This window comes from Lissotriton helveticus, chromosome 3_1 (genome assembly GCF_964261635.1).
Source record: "Lissotriton helveticus chromosome 3_1, aLisHel1.1, whole genome shotgun sequence".
Classification (NCBI taxonomy): domain Eukaryota; kingdom Metazoa; phylum Chordata; class Amphibia; order Caudata; family Salamandridae; genus Lissotriton; species Lissotriton helveticus.
Genome location: NC_136061.1, coordinates 1,571,490,795 through 1,571,514,922, shown reverse-complemented (window position 1 = coordinate 1,571,514,922; position 24,128 = coordinate 1,571,490,795). Strand labels below are relative to the sequence as shown.

The 24,128-nt window shown below is 46.4% G+C and overlaps 1 protein-coding gene across 2 annotated transcripts in view; it reads left to right on the top strand.

The window, feature by feature from the left end:
• The window catches only part of CDON (cell adhesion associated, oncogene regulated), a 152,366-nt gene that overhangs the window by 56,583 nt on the left and 71,655 nt on the right, over nt 1-24,128 (top strand). For both annotated transcript variants that reach the window (XM_078682327.1, XM_078682328.1), the window contains exons 2-3: nt 18,219-18,346; nt 23,436-23,708. In XM_078682327.1, coding sequence (XP_078538453.1) covers nt 18,271-18,346; nt 23,436-23,708 — 349 coding nt within the window. In that variant the 5' untranslated portion in view covers nt 18,219-18,270. The remainder of the gene's footprint in view (nt 1-18,218; nt 18,347-23,435; nt 23,709-24,128) is intronic.

The window sequence follows — 24,128 nt, the reverse complement described above, 5'->3', positions numbered from 1 at the left end:
CTTTTTACCCAGAACTCCGGAGAGGACTCCGAAGGAGACTCCGAAGGAAGACCTCATTTAATCATTCACTCCTCAGCGTACACGCACGCCCCGTACTCGCTTCTACAATAAACCCACGAGGAAAATTCAGCCTTGTCCAAAAATGTCCGGAATCCGCTTTCAAGGCTCGCAACCTCTCCGTTTTAGGGGTAGCTGCAGTTAAACAGCTGCTGAGTAACCCGGTAGCCTCGCCTGCCCGGTGTCAGAGATCACGCGGCCCGCGCATTTTATCCCCTGTAAATATGCGAGTAGGTTGAGGTCCAGCGAAACCAAGCCTGAATCCGCGCGCTCCGCCTCCCGGTTGACACTTCCGCCGCCTTGCCTCATCAAAAAGCATTTCAGGCCATCGCCGCTCCGAGAACTGTTTACTCTGCGCAGGATGCTCGGGAGTGCACCCACTCTGTTGTCATTGAACCATGGACTCATTCAAATAAACCCCGGCGCTTCACACACAGCTGGCAGCCTCTGCCACTTGAGCCTGCCCCAAAATATACTATGCTCCCTCTGAGGGGGTTTACAAGCTGCCGAATTCCGCAGTCGTTTTAAGGAAGCGTTTAGTTTCACATTACACACCTCCCACCCCAAGGCAGACGCATTAGAAGTTCTGCCAGTCGTACACACGAAGCCTTTCTCTGAAGTTACTGATTTTCATTTAGATTTTCAATCTGGTGCTCAGTTAAAATGTCTTTTTATTATTTAGCATTATGGGGGCGCACCAAAAGTGTTCAGTGCTGTGCTTGAAGTTAACTTAGTAGGTTGATTGTACTGGGGCGCATTCAGTTCCATTATTTTTTTGCTATTCATTGCCCGTATGGACAAGGACCAATACAAATCAGGCTTCGCCCCTTTTATTGCAGTTGCAGTCCCTTGGCCTAGCGATAATTCTAAGGAGGACTTTACTCCGCAGGGTCTAAATGTACGAAGAGAAAGGATACCGATAGTGTTTGCAAATTGCTCACCGACTATTTGTGCCCGGAATTGTATTATAACATTACAGCACTTATTTCCTCTATCTCAGATTTTGTGAGATTACCTATGTACTAATGGATAGTATTGCAAAATCTCCAAAGGCAAGTGGTCACAGAACTATTTGCCTTGTAAATATTGTTTCGGCAGTGCCCATTTGCGATCCCATGTGATTGGCTGCAGTCACATGGATGGTGGTCTGCAACAAGGCAGCACACCACGGTCACCGTATGTTAGATCTCACCTGAGACCACTCGTGCACTGTTGCTTGTGAGACATTTGTTACCTTAAAGGGTACTTGGAGCCTGCCGACTGCTCACCATTGGCTAGCTTCATGGTCACTCTTATTAGTGTGCTTTTCCTCTGTTAGGCTTGCTGTTTTTTTTCCTCTGTGTGTTTTCCCTCCTGTGGCGCATGGTCAAAGTACAGTATACTGCCTTCGTTCCCACTGAATGTCCTTCCGCTTCTTATGATTTGACAGCTGTATTTTTTTTTTTTTTTTAGGAAGCATTCGTTAATACTGCATCTGTGAGGTAGCACTCCATAATACTGCATGTTTTTAGGCCGTTCTATTTCTGTCCTGTTCCCGCTCTTGCTTCAAACACTTCTTCATAGTGGCAGATAGTTTATTTTCAGACAGAGCGCTTTCATTTTATTTTTTAGATGTGTGTTTTTGTTGTATGACAGACTTGTCCTTCATGTTGCTTTTGCACCCTGCCTCCCACTCTTCATCTCTCTGTCCTTGTTACCATTGTCTCTCACCCTCCAACTGTGTGCCTTTGTACCCCACCGTCCTTGTTGCGTTTACTGCACTCTCTCCCACTCTCTGTGGCTTGTGATCCCTCTCTCCGTGGCTTGTGATCCCTCTCTCCGTATCTGTCTTTGTTACTTCCTTAAACATGCTACACCATAGTTGAGAACGTTTATTTTCAGAATGAGCATAACTTTTATTATTCTGACTTTTTGATTTGGTTGTATTGTGGTCATGATATTTCTTTTTGATGCCTATCACCCTAAGTCAATGCCATGCTATACACAGCCGACCATACCATGCAATGCATATTTTTTCGCTACTACACACATGGCTAAAAAAAGAAATTGACAAATCCAATAGATCTTGCACATGCAAGACTTATTGGCTTTGCTAGCACTTATTTTTTTAATGCACCCATTTTCCTTCAAGGAATATATATATATATATATATATATATATATCTATATATATCCCCTCGAGGTACACTTCCATTTATGAGTTGTAACTGTCAAACCTTGCTACATCTCACCCCAAATCTCAATTAGGATTGGTTATCCCTCCCATAAGTGCGATTCCTATTGAGTCAGGGGACCCATTTTGTAATTCAGGATGGACTTTACAGATAATGAAATGGGTTAGGCACATTTAGAAATGTCACATTGCGGTTTCAGATACTGCAATGTTTGTGAATTGCAGGGTTTACAAACCATAAAATAATTTATTTCATCTGAAAAGGGTGTAATGGTCTGGTGCAAGCTGACTGAGGTAAAATCAGCCGCAGACTGCAGGAGAGTTGTTGCTCACACCAGACCAATACACCTTAACCTAACTGCCCAAAACAGCAAATGACCTTAAGGAGTGTAAATACCAACTACCATACTAAGCTTTGAGGAAACCATATGCTTGCACACAACCAGAGGGAAAAACATGTTTGCTGAAGAATAAAGATTTCTTAAAAGTTAAACTTCACTACTATACTCTGTTCTAGCTGTTGCATATGTGAAATATTAATTGAAATAGTAATCTATACGAAATCTAGACATTGCAGATATATACACCCCTCAATTTAACTTTTAAAAAAAACCTGTTCCTTTGTGTGGAAGTAACCTCAGCTCCTACCATGGAGTGTAAAACAGAAAACACAACTAAAGAAACCTTATGTTGAAGGTAATAAGAGATGTGACCCGGAGATGGGGCTCTTCCATCTAAGCTCAAAACACAACTCACAGACTGTATCAATAGTCCCTGGGATGGATCCACTGTTAACCATTACTTCTTTCAAAAAGTCTTGCATGGGTAGAGGTTATTTCTCTTCCAAGGCGTCAAAGCTTTATAACTCGATTTCTTCATACTTAAGTATAATTAAGTCACACCAGATTTCTGAGGTCCTTAAAAACATGACTTTTCACATCCATTATTGTATGATATAGAGTAGTGGTTCTTAGCCTGTGGTCCCAGGACCTCTGGGGGTCCACAAGACCTACTCAAGGGGTCCAGAACTGTTTAACAAATTTACATAAAACTAAAATGAATAAATTAAAATCAACAGTGTACACAAATAAAGAAGCACAATTGAAAATTTGATATCTTATATTTGATAGTGAATTAAACAAAATATTTCAATATTTGAGCATTTGTTTCGTGAATACTTGTTTTTGAATTTTTGTGTATTTTGTGGTTCAAATCAGAACTTGCTTAGGCCCAGAGTCCCTTGATTCCAATAATGACTCAGTGGAGGTCACTGAATGAGAGTATTGAAAAAGTGGGGTCCACAGAAGTAAGTATGCTTAGAACTGTTGATATAGACCATTTCTAAAGACAGTTAGGGTAGGTACTAGCATGTGTAACCTCATTAATACTCCTACTTTTCTGCAGTACCTCATGCTGACATGCAGTTACAAGTTTGCTCACCATGGTTGGAGTGCTTCACTCATCTCACCATGGTTGGAGTGCTTCACTCATGCCCATTTATGCCACACTACTACCCCCAGTCTGAAAGGGCCAGATGTCATTAGAGTGTTTCGAGGCCTCATCAGGTTAGACTCTGTGTAATTTCGATGGTTGGAGCACGTTTATTTAGAGCACTCCACAAGTGTTGTTTGGTACTGCGCTGTCTAATTGCCTGCACCATGCTAAGCTAGAAAGCAAGAGACACCCATTGTGAGGGTCAATTGAAGAGTTTTACTGCTGACCAAAATCTAAGATAAGGACCCTCCAAGCTGATATTTTCCATATTCCGGGAACTGGTTCCTTATTAAGAGGACCTTTCCTCTTCCATCCTCTGGCATCTTGACGTGGATAAAACATTTTTTTATTCATTGGCCATGCATTTCTTGTGAGCACCAGGAATTAGGCTTTGGAAGACTTGGTCCAGGTAGGTCGCCATGCAATGTTTTGTTTACCAAGAACTGTATTTTACGTTTGATGCACTCTTCCTTTTTAAGTCAGTTGGAAGGCAGTGGTCTTCAAACTTTTTAAAGTCCTCCCCTCTCTTTCCGCATGTAAAAAATAAAATCATCAGGGCCCCCAAGAATTTTTAACACTTATTCTAATAAATCAACAATATTTAAATATGTCTAAACATATTTTAACATTGCAGTAAATTTATGCTACCTTCTTAAAAATGCAATTGAGTACATGATTGCAAAACATACTTTTCTGGTCAGTTAGGACTTATTAAAGTGTAAAACTATGCAGAGTGTGATTATCATTAGTGCTGGAGGAGAGTGGTTTGAGGCATACTTAGAGTCCCTTCCCTCCCCTTCCCCTGTGACACCTACTCCCAGCCAGTATATAAATGACAAAATGTGTTCGTGATGGCACGTTACATAGTGACTTACTGACTTCTATTTTTTCCACTTGATTCAAAACTCTTTTACCAGCCATACAGCTTCTCATGGCCAGAGCCTACACTCTTTCCCCCCCACCCCCCCCCCGTCCCAAACCCCATCACCCTTGTGTCAATTAAGAATCCCCCACTTTGAAGACCTCTGGTGTAAGGGAAGGTGCCAATGTGTAATGTGGTAATATTTACGAAAGATGCCATTTTCTCCCCTATGTCTTTATTAATTTACTGCTCCTATACGAGCAAATGTTTTTAAAGAGGATGTTTGCGTAGGTTCAAGTTTCCTATAGCCCCTGTCATGATCCTGTGAAGTTGCAGTGGAATGAAGTGGGGAGCTTCTGAAAAAGGAGGAACTGAAAGAAAAATATATTTACTACTTCAGCTTGAATCTTCATACTAAATTCCCAGTCAAAATGTATTCTAGATCCTTCACTATCTCCTTATGTGCCACCGCTGGCCCAGGAAATCAGGAAGTGTACCTCAAATTGTTCAATACACTACAATACAGTTCCCAGAAAACAACGGCATGCGTGGTAATATTCACTCACATTTGAATTTACCAAATCGGACAAAGCAAATAATGCTAATCTCAGAAAATGCTTGCACAAATATAGATGCCATATTCCTTAGTTTCAACAACACACTTGATGGCGTCACTGAAAAAGGCTCCAGACAAACCTGCCATGTGTTAGCTCTGGAAGTGCGACAGATATGTCTGTGCTGAAAAAAATCCAAGTGCCGGAATTGCTGGAAAGAAAATTTTGCTGGACGTGGCTTGGACGACAATGTGGTCGGGCGCCTAGGTCTGTTGTCTCCATAGCCCCGAGGCACACAGCGGCGATTTAAGCTCAGGCAAACGAGTTCAATCCTAGAACAAAAACCAGCCTCCGACGTCGGAAGACCTGGGGAACAAAAAGGAACCCACCAAGAGCCCATACATGCAAAGAAGACTAAGTGCGAGCCGATCTCTCCTCCCGAAAGTTTGGGGAGGAGCAGCCCAACCAACCAAGATGGCGACACAACAAACGGGAGGCGGAGGCAGAGGAGGTGAGTGCTAAGGGGAGCACCGCGAGTGACAACCCATTTAGACCCAGCTAGCACCCTCCCGTCACCACAGCCATGCACACCGCCCAGCGCAAACACAAAGAAAACAACAGAGCACACAGACTCTGAGAATCGGATGCAAGGCGGAAACGAAACCAGAAACCAACCAAGAGCGCCGCCATCTAACCTAGAACGACCGCACCCGTAGGACTCCGCTCCCTCGCAGCCACAAAGTATAAAGAGCAGACGCTAGCTGACCTCCCCCCTCCCCCCCGGAGAAAAGTGAAGAGCAGGACATAACCTCTGGGCCCCGCAGGAAGCGCAGAGGCAACCGGGGAAGCTCGAAGCTCAATCCATAACTGGGGCAGGGAGAGTACAGGGGGAAGAAGGAAACCGAAAGCAGCGCTGGGGGCGGCCATCTTGCGAGCGCATACCTCCTCTACAAATTGAAGCTAGAACAATGCGCAGACCCTAAAAAGACACGGAAGGCCTTGCGACACCTTGAAACGGACTAAAAGAGGGAGAGCAACAGAACTGAGACCGGAAGCAGCGCTGGGGGCGGCCATCTTGCGAGCACAAACTTCCTCTTCAAAAATGAAGTGAGAACAATGCGCAGGCCCTAAAAAGACCAATAAAGACACGGAAGGCCGTGCCACACCTGAAACGGATTAAACAAGGAAGGGCAACATGACCACCGCAGACCTCGCAAAAGACAGCAGCGCCGAGCGTGAGACAAACTCTACGTATACCGCGCTACGCAATAAGGCAAGAGGAGGAACAAAATACACCTCAACACGTCGAGCGGGGGGGTGAAGAAAGGGGACAATAAGGGGGCAATAAGAAGCAGTCAGCCATGAGGCATCGCAACACACGAGTAGGTGCACCACTCCTGAGGAGCTGGCAGGCGCAAAGACGAGGACGAGAAGCATTAGGGAACCCAGCAGATATAGAACACACCAAACAAGCTCTACACCAAAAGAGAACCAAACAAGGCCCTAACCTCGCTCCGAAAAGAGGGCAGACTAGGCTGTTTCCAAACAAGAAGAGGCCTAGACACCATGGCGAGCCAGGGGGAAAAAACCTCGAACAACATCAAAAAACACAGGAGAGACATATCAGACTCACCCCTGAAACAAAGGAACGAAATAACCCTAGACATGATCCTAAAAAGGGTGAATGAAGGCAACGAGGTAGCCAAGTCAACTAAAGCATCCATCGACAGCATGCAGCTGGAACTAGCGGCAATAAGAGCGGACCTCCACAACACGAACAACAGAATAGAAGCAGCGGAAAAACGGATCAGCGACATGGAGGACGTAACGCTACAGAGCAACAAAACGCTAGCAGAGATCACCAAGATCTCAAAAGCCCTTCAAAAACAACTGGCAGAGCAGGACGGTCGAGCAAGGAGAGGGAACATCCGCATCCTTGGCATCCCTGAGGGTGCAGAAGATAAAGCCTGGGCCTGCAAAACCCTGCTTGAGGAAATAATACCACATTTAACTGGGCTCAAGTTCGATAGACAATTCGAGATAGATAAAGCCTACAGAGTGCCAGCCATGAAACCACCGCAGGGCAAAGGACCACGGCCTATAATATGCAGCCCGCTAAGATCGAACCATACAGAGGCGATCTTAGCCTTCGCTCGGAAAAACCCGAACCTGAGATGGGAAGGCAACAAAATAATCCTCACGCAGGACTTCTCCAGACAAACCGTGGAAACAAGGAAGGGTTTCCTATCAATGAGAGAGACGCTACGAAGAAACATCACCTTAAGCTTCGCGGGACCAGCAAGATTCAAAATCTCCGACAAATGGAAATCACTGATTTTTGACGACCCAAACGACCTAAGGAAGTACATCAGAGGACCGCCAACAGAAGACATGGAGTCCCAGAACCTAGGAGCGGCAAAAAGAAGCGCATCACCAGACAATGGGGAAAACGGGGAAAAGCCGATGTGAAAGCCAAGAATGCGTCCACCAGACTTAAGACCCTAACAAACAATGTTACCTCAATACCGATCTACCTCATTCTTTCTACCTCCATTCGCACCAAAGCTAGGTCATACAGAGCCAACCAAGCTACCTCACAACCGACCTACCTCACAACGTATCTACCTCTGGAGGCGAGTAACTGAAGGACCACACAAAGGGAGAACTGAGGAAGTCCCATATATATCCTTTATGCAATGCCGATTTGTTCACAGGGCGCGTAAGGACAGAACATGGGAAGAACTCAATACTGTGCCTTGGGGTAAATGGAACTGGGAACTTTGCTGTTGCACACCCACTCAGCAAGCAGCGGGGGAGGGGGGGAGGCGTGGGAGGAGGGCTGGGGGGGAGGAGGGGACACCGGGTACAGTTATATGGATCTCCCACATCTACTAATCTATCTTTCACTTTTCTTCTCTTCACTACCTACCCAACTCTCGGGGATGAACACAAACAACGAACAAACAGCATGGACAAGGCACACCGCCATAAAGGGGGAGGAGCAGTAAAAACTGGAAGCTCATGCTACCCTGCACTAAGAAAACCCAACACACACAAAGCAACACAAACTAAGCGCGACACCTACCACATAGGATGACACACACACACAACAGGGTCAGCTGTTAGCCAATATCAAAGTAGTCTCCTTCAACGTTAAGGGACTCAACCACCCGGTCAAAAGAAGGAAGGTCATAGAATACTTAGCCAAGCTAAAAAGCGACGTGTGTGTCTGCCAGGAGACCAAACTATCGGCTGATGACGCAAGCCGGCTCAAAGCGAACTGGATAGACCACACGATAAGTTCACCTGCATGCCACAAAAAGAGAGGAGTTATCACACTGATAAACAAAAAAGTCAAACTAACACTGCGAGACTCCTATGCAGATGAAGAAGGGAGAGTCCTAATAACCAGCCTGACCAGGGGGGAGGAGACAATACACATAGCAAACATCTATGGGCCGAACTCGGAGGACAGGGACTGGGACTTTTGGACAAAAATAGGAGACAAACTGAGCGAACTCCCACGAGACGATCTCCTAATAGTTGCAGGAGACCAAAACCAAGTGCTAGACCACGCAACAGATAGACACCCACACAGGCCTAGTCACAACACGCAAGGGGAGAATACTCTCAAAAACGTGTGCGCTAAGCTCCAACTTAGAGACCCATGGAGACTCCAAAACCCGGACGCCAGAGACTACACTTTCTACTCACACCCCCACAACTCCTACAGCCGGATCGACTACATTTTAATCTCAGAATCACACACTCCCCTCATAGACCAAACAGAAATAGCACCAAGGTCAATCTCGGACCACTCACACATTAGCCTAACACTGTCAGGGAAGCACAACGGGGAAACTAAGCGTAGATGGAGGCTCAATGATGAACTCCTCAAAAAGGAGACCATTACAGCAGAATTAGAGGACTCCATGAGAGACTACCTAGAGCATAACAACAACCCAGACACCAACAGGGGCATCCTCTGGGACGCCCTGAAAGCCACCATCAGGGGGAAACCACTATCCATCAAAGGAAGATTGAATAGAGAGAGAAACAAAAAGATCACAGAACTAGAGAAAGAACTAAAGGACCTGGAGACAGGTCACATAGCAAACTTGGAAGACAGGAACACTCTCACAACACTAACAAAGAAGAAATACGAGCTGAACAAAATCATGAGCGAGAGAGCGGGAACATGGCTCAACAAATACAAGGCCATCAACCTGTGCACTGCCAACAGAGCTAGGAAGGCACTCGCCTCCTATCTAAAGAGCAAGCAAAGACAGCACGCAGTAGCCGCCATCACGGACTCTAAAAACAAATCACAGACCGCAAATAAAGAGATCCTCAGGGTTTTCAAAGAATTCTATGGAGATCTATACAGGGAAGACCAAAACCTCAACAAAGATGGCGGTGCCGAGCTCCTAAATAAGATCCCTCTACCTACACTCACACACAGAGACACAGAGAGGAACACTAGAATTAGACATCATGGGTGACGAAATGGACAAGGCAGTAGCGAGCCTTGAAGACAACAAAGCCCCAGGCCCAGATGGCTTCACAGCGAGATTCTACAAACAACTCCTACCTGTAATCAGACCAACAATGGTGCAGGTATTCTCAGACTGCATCCAAAAGGGGAAAATGACACCTACAATGGCGGAAGCCAACATTATAGTGATCCCAAAGGAAGGTTAAGACCCACAACACCCCAAGAACTACCGGCCAATCTCCCTAATCAACGTAGATTGCAAGATATACTCAAAGATCTTCGCGACAAGACTAAACGCGTTCCTGCCCAAACTTATACACTGCTCACAAGTAGGCTACCTTAAAAATAGGATGTCCCATGACAACACCAGACTCTTATGCCACCTAATAAACCACGCTTCCGCCAGCAACAATGCAGCTGTCATGATCGCCCTTAACGCAGAGAAAGCCTTCGACAGAGTGTCATGGCCCTTCCTAGATCGCTGCATGCAGAAATTCGGGCTAGGCACTAACTTCAGAAGGATGGTGCTAGCGCTCTACAACGAGCTAAAAGCCTGCGTGGTAGTGAACGGGGGTACATCTGAACCACTCACCCTAGAAAGAGGTACAAGGCAAGGCTGCCCACTCTCTCCAGCCCTCTTCCTGCTAGCCCTGGAGCCACTTCTAGCCATGATCAGAAATAACAAGGACATAAGGGGAATCCCAATTGGGGGAGGCACAGTTAAGCTAGCTGCCTATGCGGATGACATCCTCATTACCACTGAAAACCCAGGTCCATCAATGGCCGCGCTCATGTCGACTATAGAGGAGTACGCACAGGCCTCAGGATATAAACTCAATAAAGACAAATCAGAATGCAAGCCACTTAACATCCACACAACCAGGGAGGTGCTGGGGAACTCAGGGCTGGCTTGGCAGAAAAAATTCCTGACATACCTGGGCCTACAATTCGGGAGAGATCTCAAGACCACGCTAGACCACAAGGAATCAACACTACTAAACAAACTGAAAGGGAGACTAGAGACGTGGTCACCTAGATTCATAAGCTGGTGGGGTAAAGTGGAAACAATAAAAGTGATGCTAACACCGATGGTTAATTACATGCTCAACATGCTACCACTGATCAACACAGAGGACTTCCACAAACGCCTAGACAAAATGATAAACCCATTCCTATGGAAAGACAAAAAGCCCAGAATAAGCCTACATAAACTAAGGCTAAACAAAAGCCTGGGAGGGCTAAACGTAACAAACTTTAAAACATTTCAAACCGCATGCATAGCTAAACATGGGTTATACTGGCTAACCCCAGAACAAGACTACACACCAGCATGGTTCTCACTGGAGAAAAGAATCTTAAATGGCCTCGATCCCCTAGCCCTACTCACAGCGAGCAAACACCCCGAGATCGCCAACAACCCAATACTGAAGAACACCAGGAACGCCCTACTCAAAGTAGACAAAACAAGCATTTGCAATGCAATAGGTCTCGCATATGCGAGATTTTGAGCTATTGGCATTGTAAATGGGATAGCACTTTATGTATGTGTTTAAAAAACATGCAATGATAAAAGACATTGTAATTCACAATACCAAAAGGTCAAAATTTTGAAAATGCGAGACCTATTACATTGGCTTGTTCCTGGTGTAATCTGGTGCCAGCTGCCGGGCTGGGCAGGTAGAATGCAATGCGCCGGACCGGGGCAGACTGCTCAGCTAATGATTTTTATAGAGTTTTCATAGGGTTGAGAAAGCTGAAGTCTTTTTGAAATAATACAGCCTGGCTGTGACCTGTGTGTTTCATCCTTACTCTCCTGAGGGCTTATATGTTTTCCTCGTCTTCATTGCTTGGTTTTGCTCACGAGAAAGTGTCACTAAGACATTGGATTATTACTCAAGAGTACACTGAAATTATGAATATGTCACCATAAGCAATCTGAAACCTTGGCAGCTATGGTGGTTCTAGTTTTATACACGTAGCGCGCCTGCTTGTTGCCCATGTAACAATTATGTTTGGGCACAGGTACATATATTTCTTCATCAGAGAGAAAAAAACAAAAGGGCGAAAGGTGCATACCCCCGCCATGCGAATCAAAGGGGAGGTTAACGAGACAAACCGTTCGTCGTCTCCTCGGTGGTAGCCAAGGGGCAAGTTGCCATTTCCATACACGCATTGGTACCGAACCGAGTTGAGTGCCTTGATTTTCGGAGGCTTTTGCCACGCACGCTGGTGTGACTTGTGTCTCTTCTATTTCTAATTCATGAGCGTATGCATCGTGAAAAAAAAAATGAGAGCCGAAAATGTAGTTTCTATATCACAAGGGACGACGAGTGTGTACATATCTTATGCTGTGCTAAAACTATATCGGAATCTGGGCTGCTTTAAAGTGCAGGAGGCGTCTGAAGAGATTGGCCCTGCTTGGAGGGGGGAGGGGTGGAGATGTCAATCTTTCAGGGACTTTCTCATGCAGCCCGAGCGCACGCATCCTTCCCTCCGCCCTTCCCCTTTTAAAGATTCCCACACTGAAAAAAAAAGTTTAGACCACGACAAAACAGGCTGCACCAATGGTGCGGGGAGGAGTCCAGGAAAAGGGGGCTGACCCGGGGAGCCACAACTGGAGTAAAAGAGCGAGGCGAGGGCGAGCGAGGAGACCAAGGGACGCGGCTGCAGCGCTTCTAATTCGTGTTGTGTTTGTTTTGCTTTTTCTCGCATGCATAATGAGGAGGCATTAAGATAGCATCCTGCTTTCGGTATTTAAGGCCGGGCAGGAAAACATACCGCGGCAGAAGGATGGCCGGCTGTGCCTATAGGACTTGTTGACAAGAGCAGGAGAAAGCTGAGGAGATCCTGAGTGTGTACTCCTCCAGCCCACTTAAGTTGAAGCTGGGTACGAGTACAAGTAGTAGGGCTGCTGGACTGGAGCGCAGCCCCATTCCGGACCAGGACTTTGTGGCGGATCACTAAACACGGCATCCCCGCTGAAGTGAAGAAAACAGAAAAAGGAGCAAGTTGTTGGCCTGGCAGCCTCTATGTGAGCCGCGCGAAGAGCCTGTGAAGCTGCTGGACTCTTCCCTGCAGTGCCAGCTTCTGTGCCGAGGCGCTCCTGCAGACCAGTGAAGGGCCGAGCCCCATGCGGACACTCTACGACCGGACCTCGGCCAGCTTTGCTCGGGGGCGGCGCTGTCCGCCCTCCCCATGGCCGGCGTGCGGGTGTTATTGCTGACAGCCGTGCTGTTGGGGGCCGCTGCCGGGCGCCGGCTCATCTGCTGGCAGGCGCTGCTGCAGTGCCAGGGGGAGCCGGACTGCAAGTACGCCTACAGCCTGTACAGCGAGGCGTGTGAGCCCGTCCTGCTGCAGCACGCAGACCTCTCCGGGGCTTCGTCCCCTCGCGGGCGCCGCTGCCCCAGCCACTGCCTCTCCGCCCTCATCCAGCGGGGGTGTGTGTCTGTGCAAGGGGGGGGTAGGGGGCAGCGGCGTGTGTATGCGTGTGTGTCTGTATGTGTGTGTGTGTGTGTGTGGTGGGGGGCTGCAGCGTGTGTGTGTGCAGGGGTGTGGGGGCTGGCTGTGTGGGCATGGAAATAGGCACGAGAGGGGCACGTCGACGTGCGCGCACACGAGGTTAAATCTCCGGCAGGAGAAGCTCGTAACAGTCTGCTGTCCACATTCCCCCAAAAGTGACAACATAAGTTGTCTCGCTCTAGACAGCAAAGCTTCGCTTTGCTTTCGTCTAGGCTCGACCTAAAAATGGAGGCTAGCATTAAAAACACTAGATGGGAATCGATATGGTTTAACCCCAAAATAAAATACCGCGAGAAAACGCTCAACATGGCCTCCTGGTACAAACATGGCATCTCCACCCCCAACCAACTAAGCAACCAAGACGCCCACATCACATTCGACACCATAAAACATACACACAAACTAAATGACATCGAGCTCTATAACTTCCTCAAAATAAAGGTGGCAATCACAAGAGCAGAACTTAACAAAGCTACCCCCCCCCCCATCCTACAATACGCTGCAAACCTAAACAAGGCAGGTAACCAGACGTCTCACCTCTACAAGCTCCTAGGCCCAGGAACATCCAAGCTCCACAACAAAGCTTTAGAATACTGGGAGTCACTCCTCCACAGGCGTCTCACCGAGAGGGAAAAGTCTAACCTCTGGAGGTCAGCATCACACATCAAAGTCACCACCACTCTAGCACAAACTAAATTCTGGCTACTACACAAGACATACTGGACCCCCTCCCGCCTAGCGACAATAGGGATACGAGACAGTGACGAGTGTTGGAATTGTAACAAACAAAAAGGGGACCTGGCACACCTAATCTTCCACTGCCCTAAGGTTAAAAGATTCTGGAACAGAATAAGCGACTTTATAAACAACCCTCTAGGCCTCTCAATACAGCTGGACTTCCACGTGGTGGCCACGGCCTTCATGGCACCATCAATCCAATCCAAAGAGGACAGAGAGCTGATTGACCTCCTACTCACAGCAGCAGTTAAGACAGTCCTAAATAACTGGAAGGACACATGGAAAGCATCCTTTAAGGTCTGGTTCAACTGGATCACCTTCCTGCGGGGGGCGGACATTATTACTTCTAGTCACCCATCAAAAACACACACCGGAGGTGAAATGTGGCTCTCCCTGGACAACTACCTGTCCTCACACAAACCCCCCTAGGCAACCACCAAGGGGGGACAACACACCCATAGACATAGTAGGCGGGAAGCCTGCCCAACTCCATCAACACTCGAACATTGTATTCCCTCCCACTTTCTCACTCTTTCTCTTTTCCCACTTTCCTTTCACCGTCACCCAGGGGCACGGACACATGCCGCAGATAACGCCACGCACCGAGTATACGAATGTAGCACGCATGATCTCTCAAAAAGCTGTATGTAACCTAACCGGCATATAAAGTTGTTAAGCTGTTCCTTTCCCCCTCGGGAGACATATACTCTACTGCTTTATACTGTACCGTGTATATAAAACTTCTTCTCAATAAAAATTCTTTTGAAATTAAAAAAAAAGAAAATTCTGCTGCACAATTTCATTCAAAGAGTTTGCGGTCTGTATCCATCGACTCCTAGATGACTTTATACAGCTAGATTTCCTCACTTAGATATCTATATTCTGTGTTAGCGCTTTGAAGTTGCCACAACATGATAACCAGCTGCACGCAAGAGGTTGGCAGTGACCTGGTTTAAAATGTGCCCTGGTCGAGGCCAAGATATGAATCCCTGCAGACTGAGTTTCTGGAGCATGGGAAAGATTTTTTCAAATTTGAATAAAATTCCCTTTGATTTGTTACTTGCGTCCTGTCTAGGATTCTCCGAATTATTTTGACCGTCACTTCTCTGCCATACATGTGGCTACTGAGGGAATGTGGCACAGCAGTGCAGAGTGTGAAAGGTTGTGGAGGTCATGGATGAAAGGGACGTGCCAGGAAGCAGGCGAGTACAAAGGTCAGAAAGGGGACACGTTAAGGTCCTACATCAATGAAAACGCCTCTGGCATCTTACTGTGTTCTTGTCTCTCTTGCCATGGTCCACTTAATGCATACTCTGTAGGGCCGATACCCAAAACGCTGGATAAAAATCTTTGCACATTGCAGATTCGAATAAATTAGTGTTTTTTATTTACGCAGATGTAAGTAGGGCACATCGTGTATACCATCTGTTTCTCTGTGTGGTGTTCGAGTAAAGTGAGTGGCAGATTTGCTCCAAATCGTGTACTCTGTTTCCTCAAATTACTACTTTCTAAAAAAAAATGCGACCTTTTCCCACACACGTTGCAAATATTGCCTACATTAGTGCAATTTCCAAATCTCTTATTATTTAGGTGAGCTCGAGTCTTGGGTAGACCCAGTGTGCAAGTGCATTTACAAACCTTTTCATGTATACAGGAGGGTTGCTGCTTTGCCGGTGTTCACAATGAAATGTCGTATCATTTAGTACACTATGTCCGTGCCTTATAAATATCGTTAAATGTACATTTATTCAGTTATTCTCCTTTGTTAATCATGCCTTTATTACAAAGGGGTGCTTTACAATTTTTTATAGCTATATGTCGGACCTGTGCATGGAAAACCGGTCTCTTATATCTTCACGTATATTGTGTTACTTGGAGAAGTTTTTATTTGATTTACTGCTGGGTACTGTCGTAGGGAAATTTAGCCAGATGTATTCAACATTTTATAAACATTTTCTAATGGCAATAGCAGAGATTTTACACAATGGTAGCCCTTGACGCCTCTGCAATGGGCACTAGTCCAGTAAATTATGTTGCAGGCGCTGCTATTGACTGCTTTGTTGCTAAACTTCTACAGAGCTAGGTTTGAGATTGGAAATGAAAACACCGAAAAAGTACATAAATAGTTAAGATGGGGTGTTTTCTAACCTTCCAAACTCCATGGAGAACGTGGTATATTTAAGATGATATTGTCGTTTACAACCTAAGAATTTTAATTTTTTACTTCTGTTAGCGTATACGTTTTTGATGGTCGAAAAGGGTTTGATCCAGTGGAGAGGGTGAAAGCAAGAGAAAGATCAGTAAAGAGAGACCGATCGGTTGGGGCAATTGATTTGCGTACTGCAGTAATTCTTTAAAGCTGCGTTTTTTTGTCAATTTATCTTCCTTTTTTGGAAAACTTGTGCCTGGCTCCTCAGGTATAGGTACAAATGGCAGGATGGGCAATTGGTGACTGGCCATCAATTGAGCTTGAAGTTTCAAATGGATCGCTAACACCCCCTGGGCATTTTCTTTGTCTTTGCACCATTGGTTTTCTGTTTAATTCTCCATTTACACCAGTGGCCATGCACAGCGTTTCCAGCTAGCTTGAATATAATTTTATTAATCTATGAATGCATAATACCTATTTGTTCTAAGGATGGTTGCCCAGTCATTGCTTCAGTTTTACTAACGTATAGTTTAGATAAAGCACTTCATTTTTACTTTTCCAGCAGCCTACACCATTTAAAATATTCTGTAATTGACTGAACGCCCCCGCTCAGTATTTTATAAGTATTATAAAGCGGCCAACATATAGCTTAGCTGATACCGGCCTCTTTGTGACCAGTACCCCTTGGGCCAGCAACTGCTGTTTCACCTTAAATCATTGAGTTTGCTCGCAGAAGCGAATCTAATGTGCCTTCTGACCAGAAAATAATTTTTGGCCATCTAGATGTATTTGACTGTTTGTCTTAGTGTGAATGTGATGTGCCTTTTCATAAGCATGTTTCACAAATTGGGCAAGGACCTGGCAAACGTTGCCATTTAAGAAGGTTGAGACCCTGAAAACATCTAGGACAATTAATTATGCCCAAATTCACGTCAGAATTTCTTAAAGTCAGACTCATGAGGTAAAACTTTAGGACAACTCTTATTTTCTTCTTTTAAGTAGCTCTCTTTCTCCTTGCTCAAGTTATGCTTATGCCTACAAATTGTGCAGAAGCCTATTGTGAGCTTTGCTATTAGGATTCAGAATCTGAATCAACACTAGTCTTCTGTCAGATGTGCACTCTTAGTCACACCACACAACCAATTAGGACAGACTTTAAGCCCAGTACAATCTCATGGACAATTTAACATCACAGATAGCCAATCTTAAAAAAATTCATAAAAACTCATTTCCTAAATGTATAACTCCATCCAAATCAACATTAAAATATTTCCTCAAAAGATTAATTCAAGTGGAAGTGCACATGTTACACAACAAAATTGCACAGATGTCGGGTAATATGTACATTACGGAGCTAGTCTTCAGCTCTGCTCAAATTATCAAAGAATATAGTTGTAAAACACTGAAGGTTCTTTATAATGGACTCAGTTTGAGGGAGTGACTGTACAAAACATGCTCTGCCCACTTTCAGTGTTCCACCTCCCACCTACTTGTATTTTAGCTACTTTTCCTAGCACTGAAGTTGCCCATGGTTTTCAAGCTGGCTGGTAAAATTGAACCAGCTCGTCAAGTGGTCAGGAGTGTTCTTCTATACATTTGATTTGCTAAACGTTTTCCTTCTTATTTGGGTGAACTGCCTGGCAGCGTTTTCTATGTTTGTGCATATATATTTAAGATGTTTTAATGAGGTTTGTTACAGGAAGACCAAACTTCTATGTAACCCTGTGTCGCCTTTGCAACGCAACCATCCTCTGAATCATTTACACAACATTCTTAACACTTTCCTTCCCCTGTGAATTAGGAAGGACATGTGAACTATTGCAGCTTGATTTATTTTTTATGCCTTAGAGGTGCTCTCTCCTGCATTGCCTCTGGGGACAACAAATGTCAAAGTACTTTATGTCTAATTATGGATATATTAACTGTGATTACGTTTTTAACGTGCAGGGAAACTGTGTTGATTGACTAATCTCCATTGCCCTAAAATATCTCTATTTATAGTAATGGAATTTAGCTGATTAGATGATGATAATTGTTCATCACGAATACAGAGGGCAAAAAGTGTGTAACAGCTAAACCATATCTTCTATAGAAAATTTTGTTTAAAACAAGTTAGGATTTGATGAATTACATGTTTTGTAATAATTTGAATGTTTTCTTTCTCCCTTTACTTACAGAGCTCCTCCTTCCTTTGGAACTTTGCGCCCTCATCTTGCGTTACTCGTCGCTATGCATTCTGAACCCGGACCTTTACAAGGATTGTTATATTTCACGTTCATGGTCGTCTATTCCAGTGCTACTTCAGGTACAGTCCCTAAAGTCTCAATAATTAACTTGAAATCTACATAACTGTTTGTCCTATTAACATATATTTTGCCCTGAACACATTGTCTGATCGATAATGGTGGTGTATGCCTATGTGCAGAGAAAAGGTGGGACAGATGGATTTCTTTTTGGCGATCTGTCTAGATGCTTAATCAATAATGCCTTTGATATTTACTGAATTATGGCCACAGAATCAAAGTTAAAAATAGCGAAGAGGAAATACGTCACTCCCGATGAACTGCAATTGCTGTAAGATTGTTTCTCTCGATGATTCAAACTCAGTCAGTTTTCTCTGACCTGTACCAAAAGATGGGAGGGAGGGAGACAGAGGGAGGGAGACAGAGGCAGAGGGAGAGGGAGGGAGACAGAGGGAGGGAGGGAGAGGGAGAGGGAGGGAGAGGGAGGGAGACAGAGGGAGAGGGAGGGAGGGAGACAGGGAGAGGGAGGGAGAGGGAGAGGGAGGGAGAGGGAGGGAGGGAGACAGGGAGAGGGAGGGAGAGGGAGAGGGAGGGAGAGGGAGGGAGACAGAGGGAGAGGGAGGGAGAGCGAGAGGGAGGGAGAGCGAGAGGGAGGGGGAGCGAGAGGGAGAGGGAGGGAGCGAGAGGGAGAGGGGGAGGGGGAGGGAGGGAGGGGGAGGGAGGGAGGGGGAGGGAGGGAGGGAGAGGGAGGGAGACAGAGGGAGGGAGACAGAGGGAGAGGGAGGGAGGGAGACAGAGAGGGAGAGGGAGGGAGACAGAGGGAGACAGAGGGAGGGAGACAGAGGGAGAGGGAGGGAGGGAGACAGGGAGAGGGAGGGAGAGGGAGGGAGACAGAGCGAGAGGGAGGGAGAGCGAGAGGGAGGGAGAGCGAGAGGGAGAGGGAGGGAGACAGAGGGAGGGAGACAGAGGGAGAGGGAGGGAGGGAGAGAGAGGGAGAGGGAGACAGAGGGAGGGAGACAGAGGGAGAGGGAGGGAGGGAGGGAGAGGGAGACAGAGGGAGGGAGACAGAGGGAGGGAGAGCGAGAGGGAGGGAGAGCGAGAGGGAGGGAGAGCGAGAGGGAGGGAGAGCGAGAGGGAGCGGGAGGGAGAGCGAGAGGGAGAGGGAGGGAGCGAGAGGGAGAGGGAGAGGGAGAGGGAGGGAGACAGAGGGAGACAGAGGGAGAGGGAGGGAGACAGAGGGAGAGGGAGGGAGACAGAGGGAGAGGGAGGGAGACAGAGCGAGAGGGAGGGAGACGGAGCGAGAGGGAGGGAGACGGAGCGAGAGGGAGGGAGACGGAGCGAGAGGGAGGGAGACGGAGCGAGAGGGAGGGAGACGGAGCGGGAGGGAGACGGAGCGAGAGGGAGGGAGGCCGAGCGAGAGGGAGGGAGATGGAGAGGGAGGGAGACCGAGGGAGAGGGAGGGAGGGAGAGGTAGGGAGACAGAGGGAGGGAGACAGAGGGAGGGAGACAGAGGGAGGGAGACAGAGGGAGGGAGTCCGGGGAGACAGAGGGAGGGAGGGAGTCAGGGAGACAAAGAGATGGATACAGGCGGAGGGAGGCGGAGGGAGAGACACAGACCGAGGGAGAGGCACAGACCGAGGGAGGGAGAGACACAGACCGAGGGAGGGAGAGACACAGACCGAGGGAGGGAGAGACACAGACCGAGGGAGGGAGAGAGACAGACCGAGGGAGAGACACGGAGAGAGAAAGAGATGTGTGTATGCCGGGTCTGGTGGCTCAGTGGACGAAAGCATCCACTGCAGGGACCTGTGTTCAACCTCATGGTCACAGGTTTTTTTGTTGCTCTAGCCCCGACCCCCCTTCCCCACTGACCCCGCCCCCACCGGTGCGGCCCTCGGCGACAAACCACACTGTAAATTTGGCCGCTGAGAGAAAGTTTGTGAGTACCCATGGTCTAGATCATATTAATATCTTTAATTCACCTCAAACCTGGACATTTGGATCAGCACTGGCGGCTCACCCGAAAACTCTCAAAAGTCAAGGCAACTGAACTCCCCATATTGCTAAGTAGGACTTGATGGTGGGCTAATAAGTTTTAAACAGTTTCAGCTATTTCTCTGCAACTAGTGCTAATTCTTATGCAAGTCTAATCTCTCCAGGTCCCTGTTTCCCACTAGTTTCCCACTAACAGTACAATGGATTGTAATGCAGCCCCTAGGCCATGTTCAGATGTTTAGCTTGAAGCCTGCCATCCAGCACAGCTTTCTGGTTTGCTTACAACTTGTGGGTATTATGAAAGTTTCCCTGGGAATGCATTCCGCCCATTGCTTACTTTTGGCTTAGTGGTTTGCAACTTACAGTTGCTTGCTTTCTATTTGCTGTTTTTATTTGCTTTAGGGTGTCCAGCTTGAGTTCGTCCATCGCTTGTTTACTGTGTCCTTCCATGTGCTCCCTGTGTGTAAATAGACCTTTACGTTTTGTTCTTTTGTTCATTCATTCAAAGATAGAGGTCAAATGTCAGTTTCTGTCTTTCGAGGCAGCTTAGTGTTTACTTTTCTTTCTCCTTCTTCTAAGTGAGGGAATTTGTGAAAATCCTGCTGAGTGCCCATATGAGAGGAGAGGGTGTAGGATGTACAAATGAAGCACATTTGTTTTGTAATTCTGAAGTGTGGTGGAAATAAATATTTGAATACCATTAAGACACCTCAATACACACTATCCACACACAATCTTTTGTGCGCAGTAAAACTGTATATCGGTTCAAATGTAATGGCCATTTCAATTGAAAATGTGTTGTCTGTAATGATAGTGCGCTCCACACCATGCATACTCCAGACTACGCCACTCCACTTAACGCCACTCCCCTTCCTGGCCTTCCACTTTAAATTCCATTCTAAGACTCCCCACTCTACTTTATGACATGCCACTCCAATGTACGCCCCTTCACATCACTCTCTTCACTAAACCACAAGCCCCTCTACTCTACACCACTCTACTCTACGCCCCTCCCCTTACCCCACTCCAGTTATCCCCACTCCACCCCACTCTGTCCTTCTCCAGTCTACCCAAATCCACTCCATTCCACTCTAACCCATTCCACTCTAACCCCTCCTCTTCACTACAATCTACCCCAATCCATCCCACCCCAGTCTACCCCCACTCCACTCTACCCCTCTCTAGTCTACCTCTACTCCACTCCTCTCCAGTCGACCTCAATCCACTCAGCGACATCAAATCAACCCCACTTCACTCCAGTCTACCCTACTCCACCCACTCCAGTCTACCCCACTCCACCCCACTCCAGTCTACTTCACTCCGGTCTATTCCACTCTACCCCACTTCAATCTAATCCACTCCTACTTACCCTTCTTCACCCCACTCCTCTTCATCCCTCTCCTTTCCAACTCACTCAAACGAACCCAGTCAACAACACCCCACTCTACCCCAGTCTACAGCAATCCACTCCAAATTAACCCTCTCGATTTCAATCCATTCTAATCTACCCTAATCCACCCACTCCAATATACCCCGATGCAACCCACTCCAGCCAATCTACCCCACTCCATTCCAGTGTACTCCACTCCGCTCTCCACTACAATCGATCCCACTCCATTCTACTCTACCCCACTGCAATATACCTGTCTACCCCACTCCAATCTACCACACTCTACTCCACCCTACTCTCCACTCAATCCAACTCCATTTTAGCCCACTCCACTCTACCACAATCTACCCCACTCCAATCTTCTGCAATATTCCCTCCGCCACTCCAATCTACCCCTCTTCACATCACCACAGTCTATCACACTCCTCGCCAATCGACTACACTCTACCCCAATCTTACCTTCTCCAATCTACCCCACCACATTCTACACTGCTCTACCCTGCCCCACCTCATGCTACCCTACCCTACCACACCCCACTCTAATCGAACCCACTCTACCTGCTCCATTCTAGTCCACCCCATTCCAGTCTTCCTCATTCACTCTAATCTACTCCACTTCAATGTACCCCACTTCATTCTAACCCACTCCTCTCCACACTAATCCACTCCACTCCCATCTACCCCATTCCACCCCTATGTACTCTACCCCAATGTACCCAAGTCCAATCTACCCCACGCCATCCCAATCTACCCCACCCCAATCCACCCCACCCCAATCTACCCAACTCCACTCTACCACACTCCTCTCCATTCTACCACATTCTTCTTCATTCTACCTATCTCCATTCCTTTCACATCTACTCCATTCCACTCCAGTCTACACCACTTCACCCCAATCCACACTTCCCCAATCTACTCCAATCTACCCCACTCCCCCAATCTACCCCCCTCCACCCCCTTCAACCCAGTGTACCCCTATTCAATTTACCCCACTCCAGTCTACCACGCTAGTCAACCCCACTCAAATCTGCCCTAATCCATCCTACCTCACTCCAATCTACCGCACTCCATCCTACTTCACTCCTCTAAAATCTTCCTCATCCAACTCCACTCCTTTCTACCCCACTCTAAATATTTGACCTTCTCCTTGAATCTACAGCTGTATCTTTAAATCCCAATCTAGCTATTGAAATAGCCTCTCCAGAAGTAGGGAGCTCAAGGCTCCTGATTCACCCAATGTGTTTTGCCTTTTAGATTCCAACCAATTTTTTTCCCCAAAATTCCATGAATGGTTGGATTTCTTGGAACAGAATCTTAAAGATGTGTCATGTGCTGTGGTACCACGTTAAACTCAATGCTAGACTAGCTGATGTTGCTACATAGAGTAGTCACTTTTCCTTCTTGGTTTGTTGGATGCTGGGATATCTAGGAAGCTAAAATCTGTCCTCGGTATAACGACACTTATGTGTACAGGGGAGAGCATTACTGTGGATACCATTCCTACTAGTCCATATTTAAACTGCTAAAAGTTTGAGAAAAGACTTGACTATACAGGGTAAATCTATAGGTCTTGAAAAAATCAACCTGGTCGCATAATACATGTTGGCTGTGGTTTATCAATCATCAGTGAAGCAGATGTTATTCTGTATGCATCACTCAACTTAACATGAAATTGTTTGGTAGTTAGCATAACTTATAAAATCTATGCCTAATTAAATCTGGTGACACTAAAATATGAAGCTGATGCTTTTCTCTCTTTTGTCTAGATTTGCCTCTTCGTTTTGTCTCTGAACCCCTATCTACTATTCAGAAGCCGGGCGGGCTTGTACAGCTGTTCTGCACTTCTGAGCCTAACACAGCTCAAATCTCTTGGGTATTCAATGGGCAGAGATTGGATGGAAAGCTGGACAATGTTGAGGTGCAGTCTGGTTCTTTGACAGTCCTCTCACTCAGCCCGTCTAATTCAGGCCAGTACAAGTGCATTGCTAATAACTCTGCTGGTGCAATTCTCAGCAGGCCTGCAACTGTCTCTATTGCACGTAAGTTACCTTCAATATCTTCCTCTTGAGTATGCATTGTGTTGCAGATTTGAAGTATCTGAATATTTGTTTAAAATATATATTAATGTGTGTGTAGTGATTATTTATTTGACAGAAACATCTCCGCTTTTTAATTTTTTTAAAGACTAGTTTGTTAGGTAACGTTATTGATGAGATTAGAAGAGGCAAGCCCCAGCTCTGATCTTGATTGGGGATAGATTGATGCTTTGAGATGACTACTCGGCAATTTCATTTTGAACATATTGCTAAATCCTATTACATAGAGGTACAACATAACACATGTAAAATCCCATTAGATGCATTTAATGATTCTTAAACTTGAGGAACACTGTTAAGATGGTGCTTATCAGGAGGTAGAACCCACAGAACTTTTTTAACGGGTAGGCGGCACACACAACT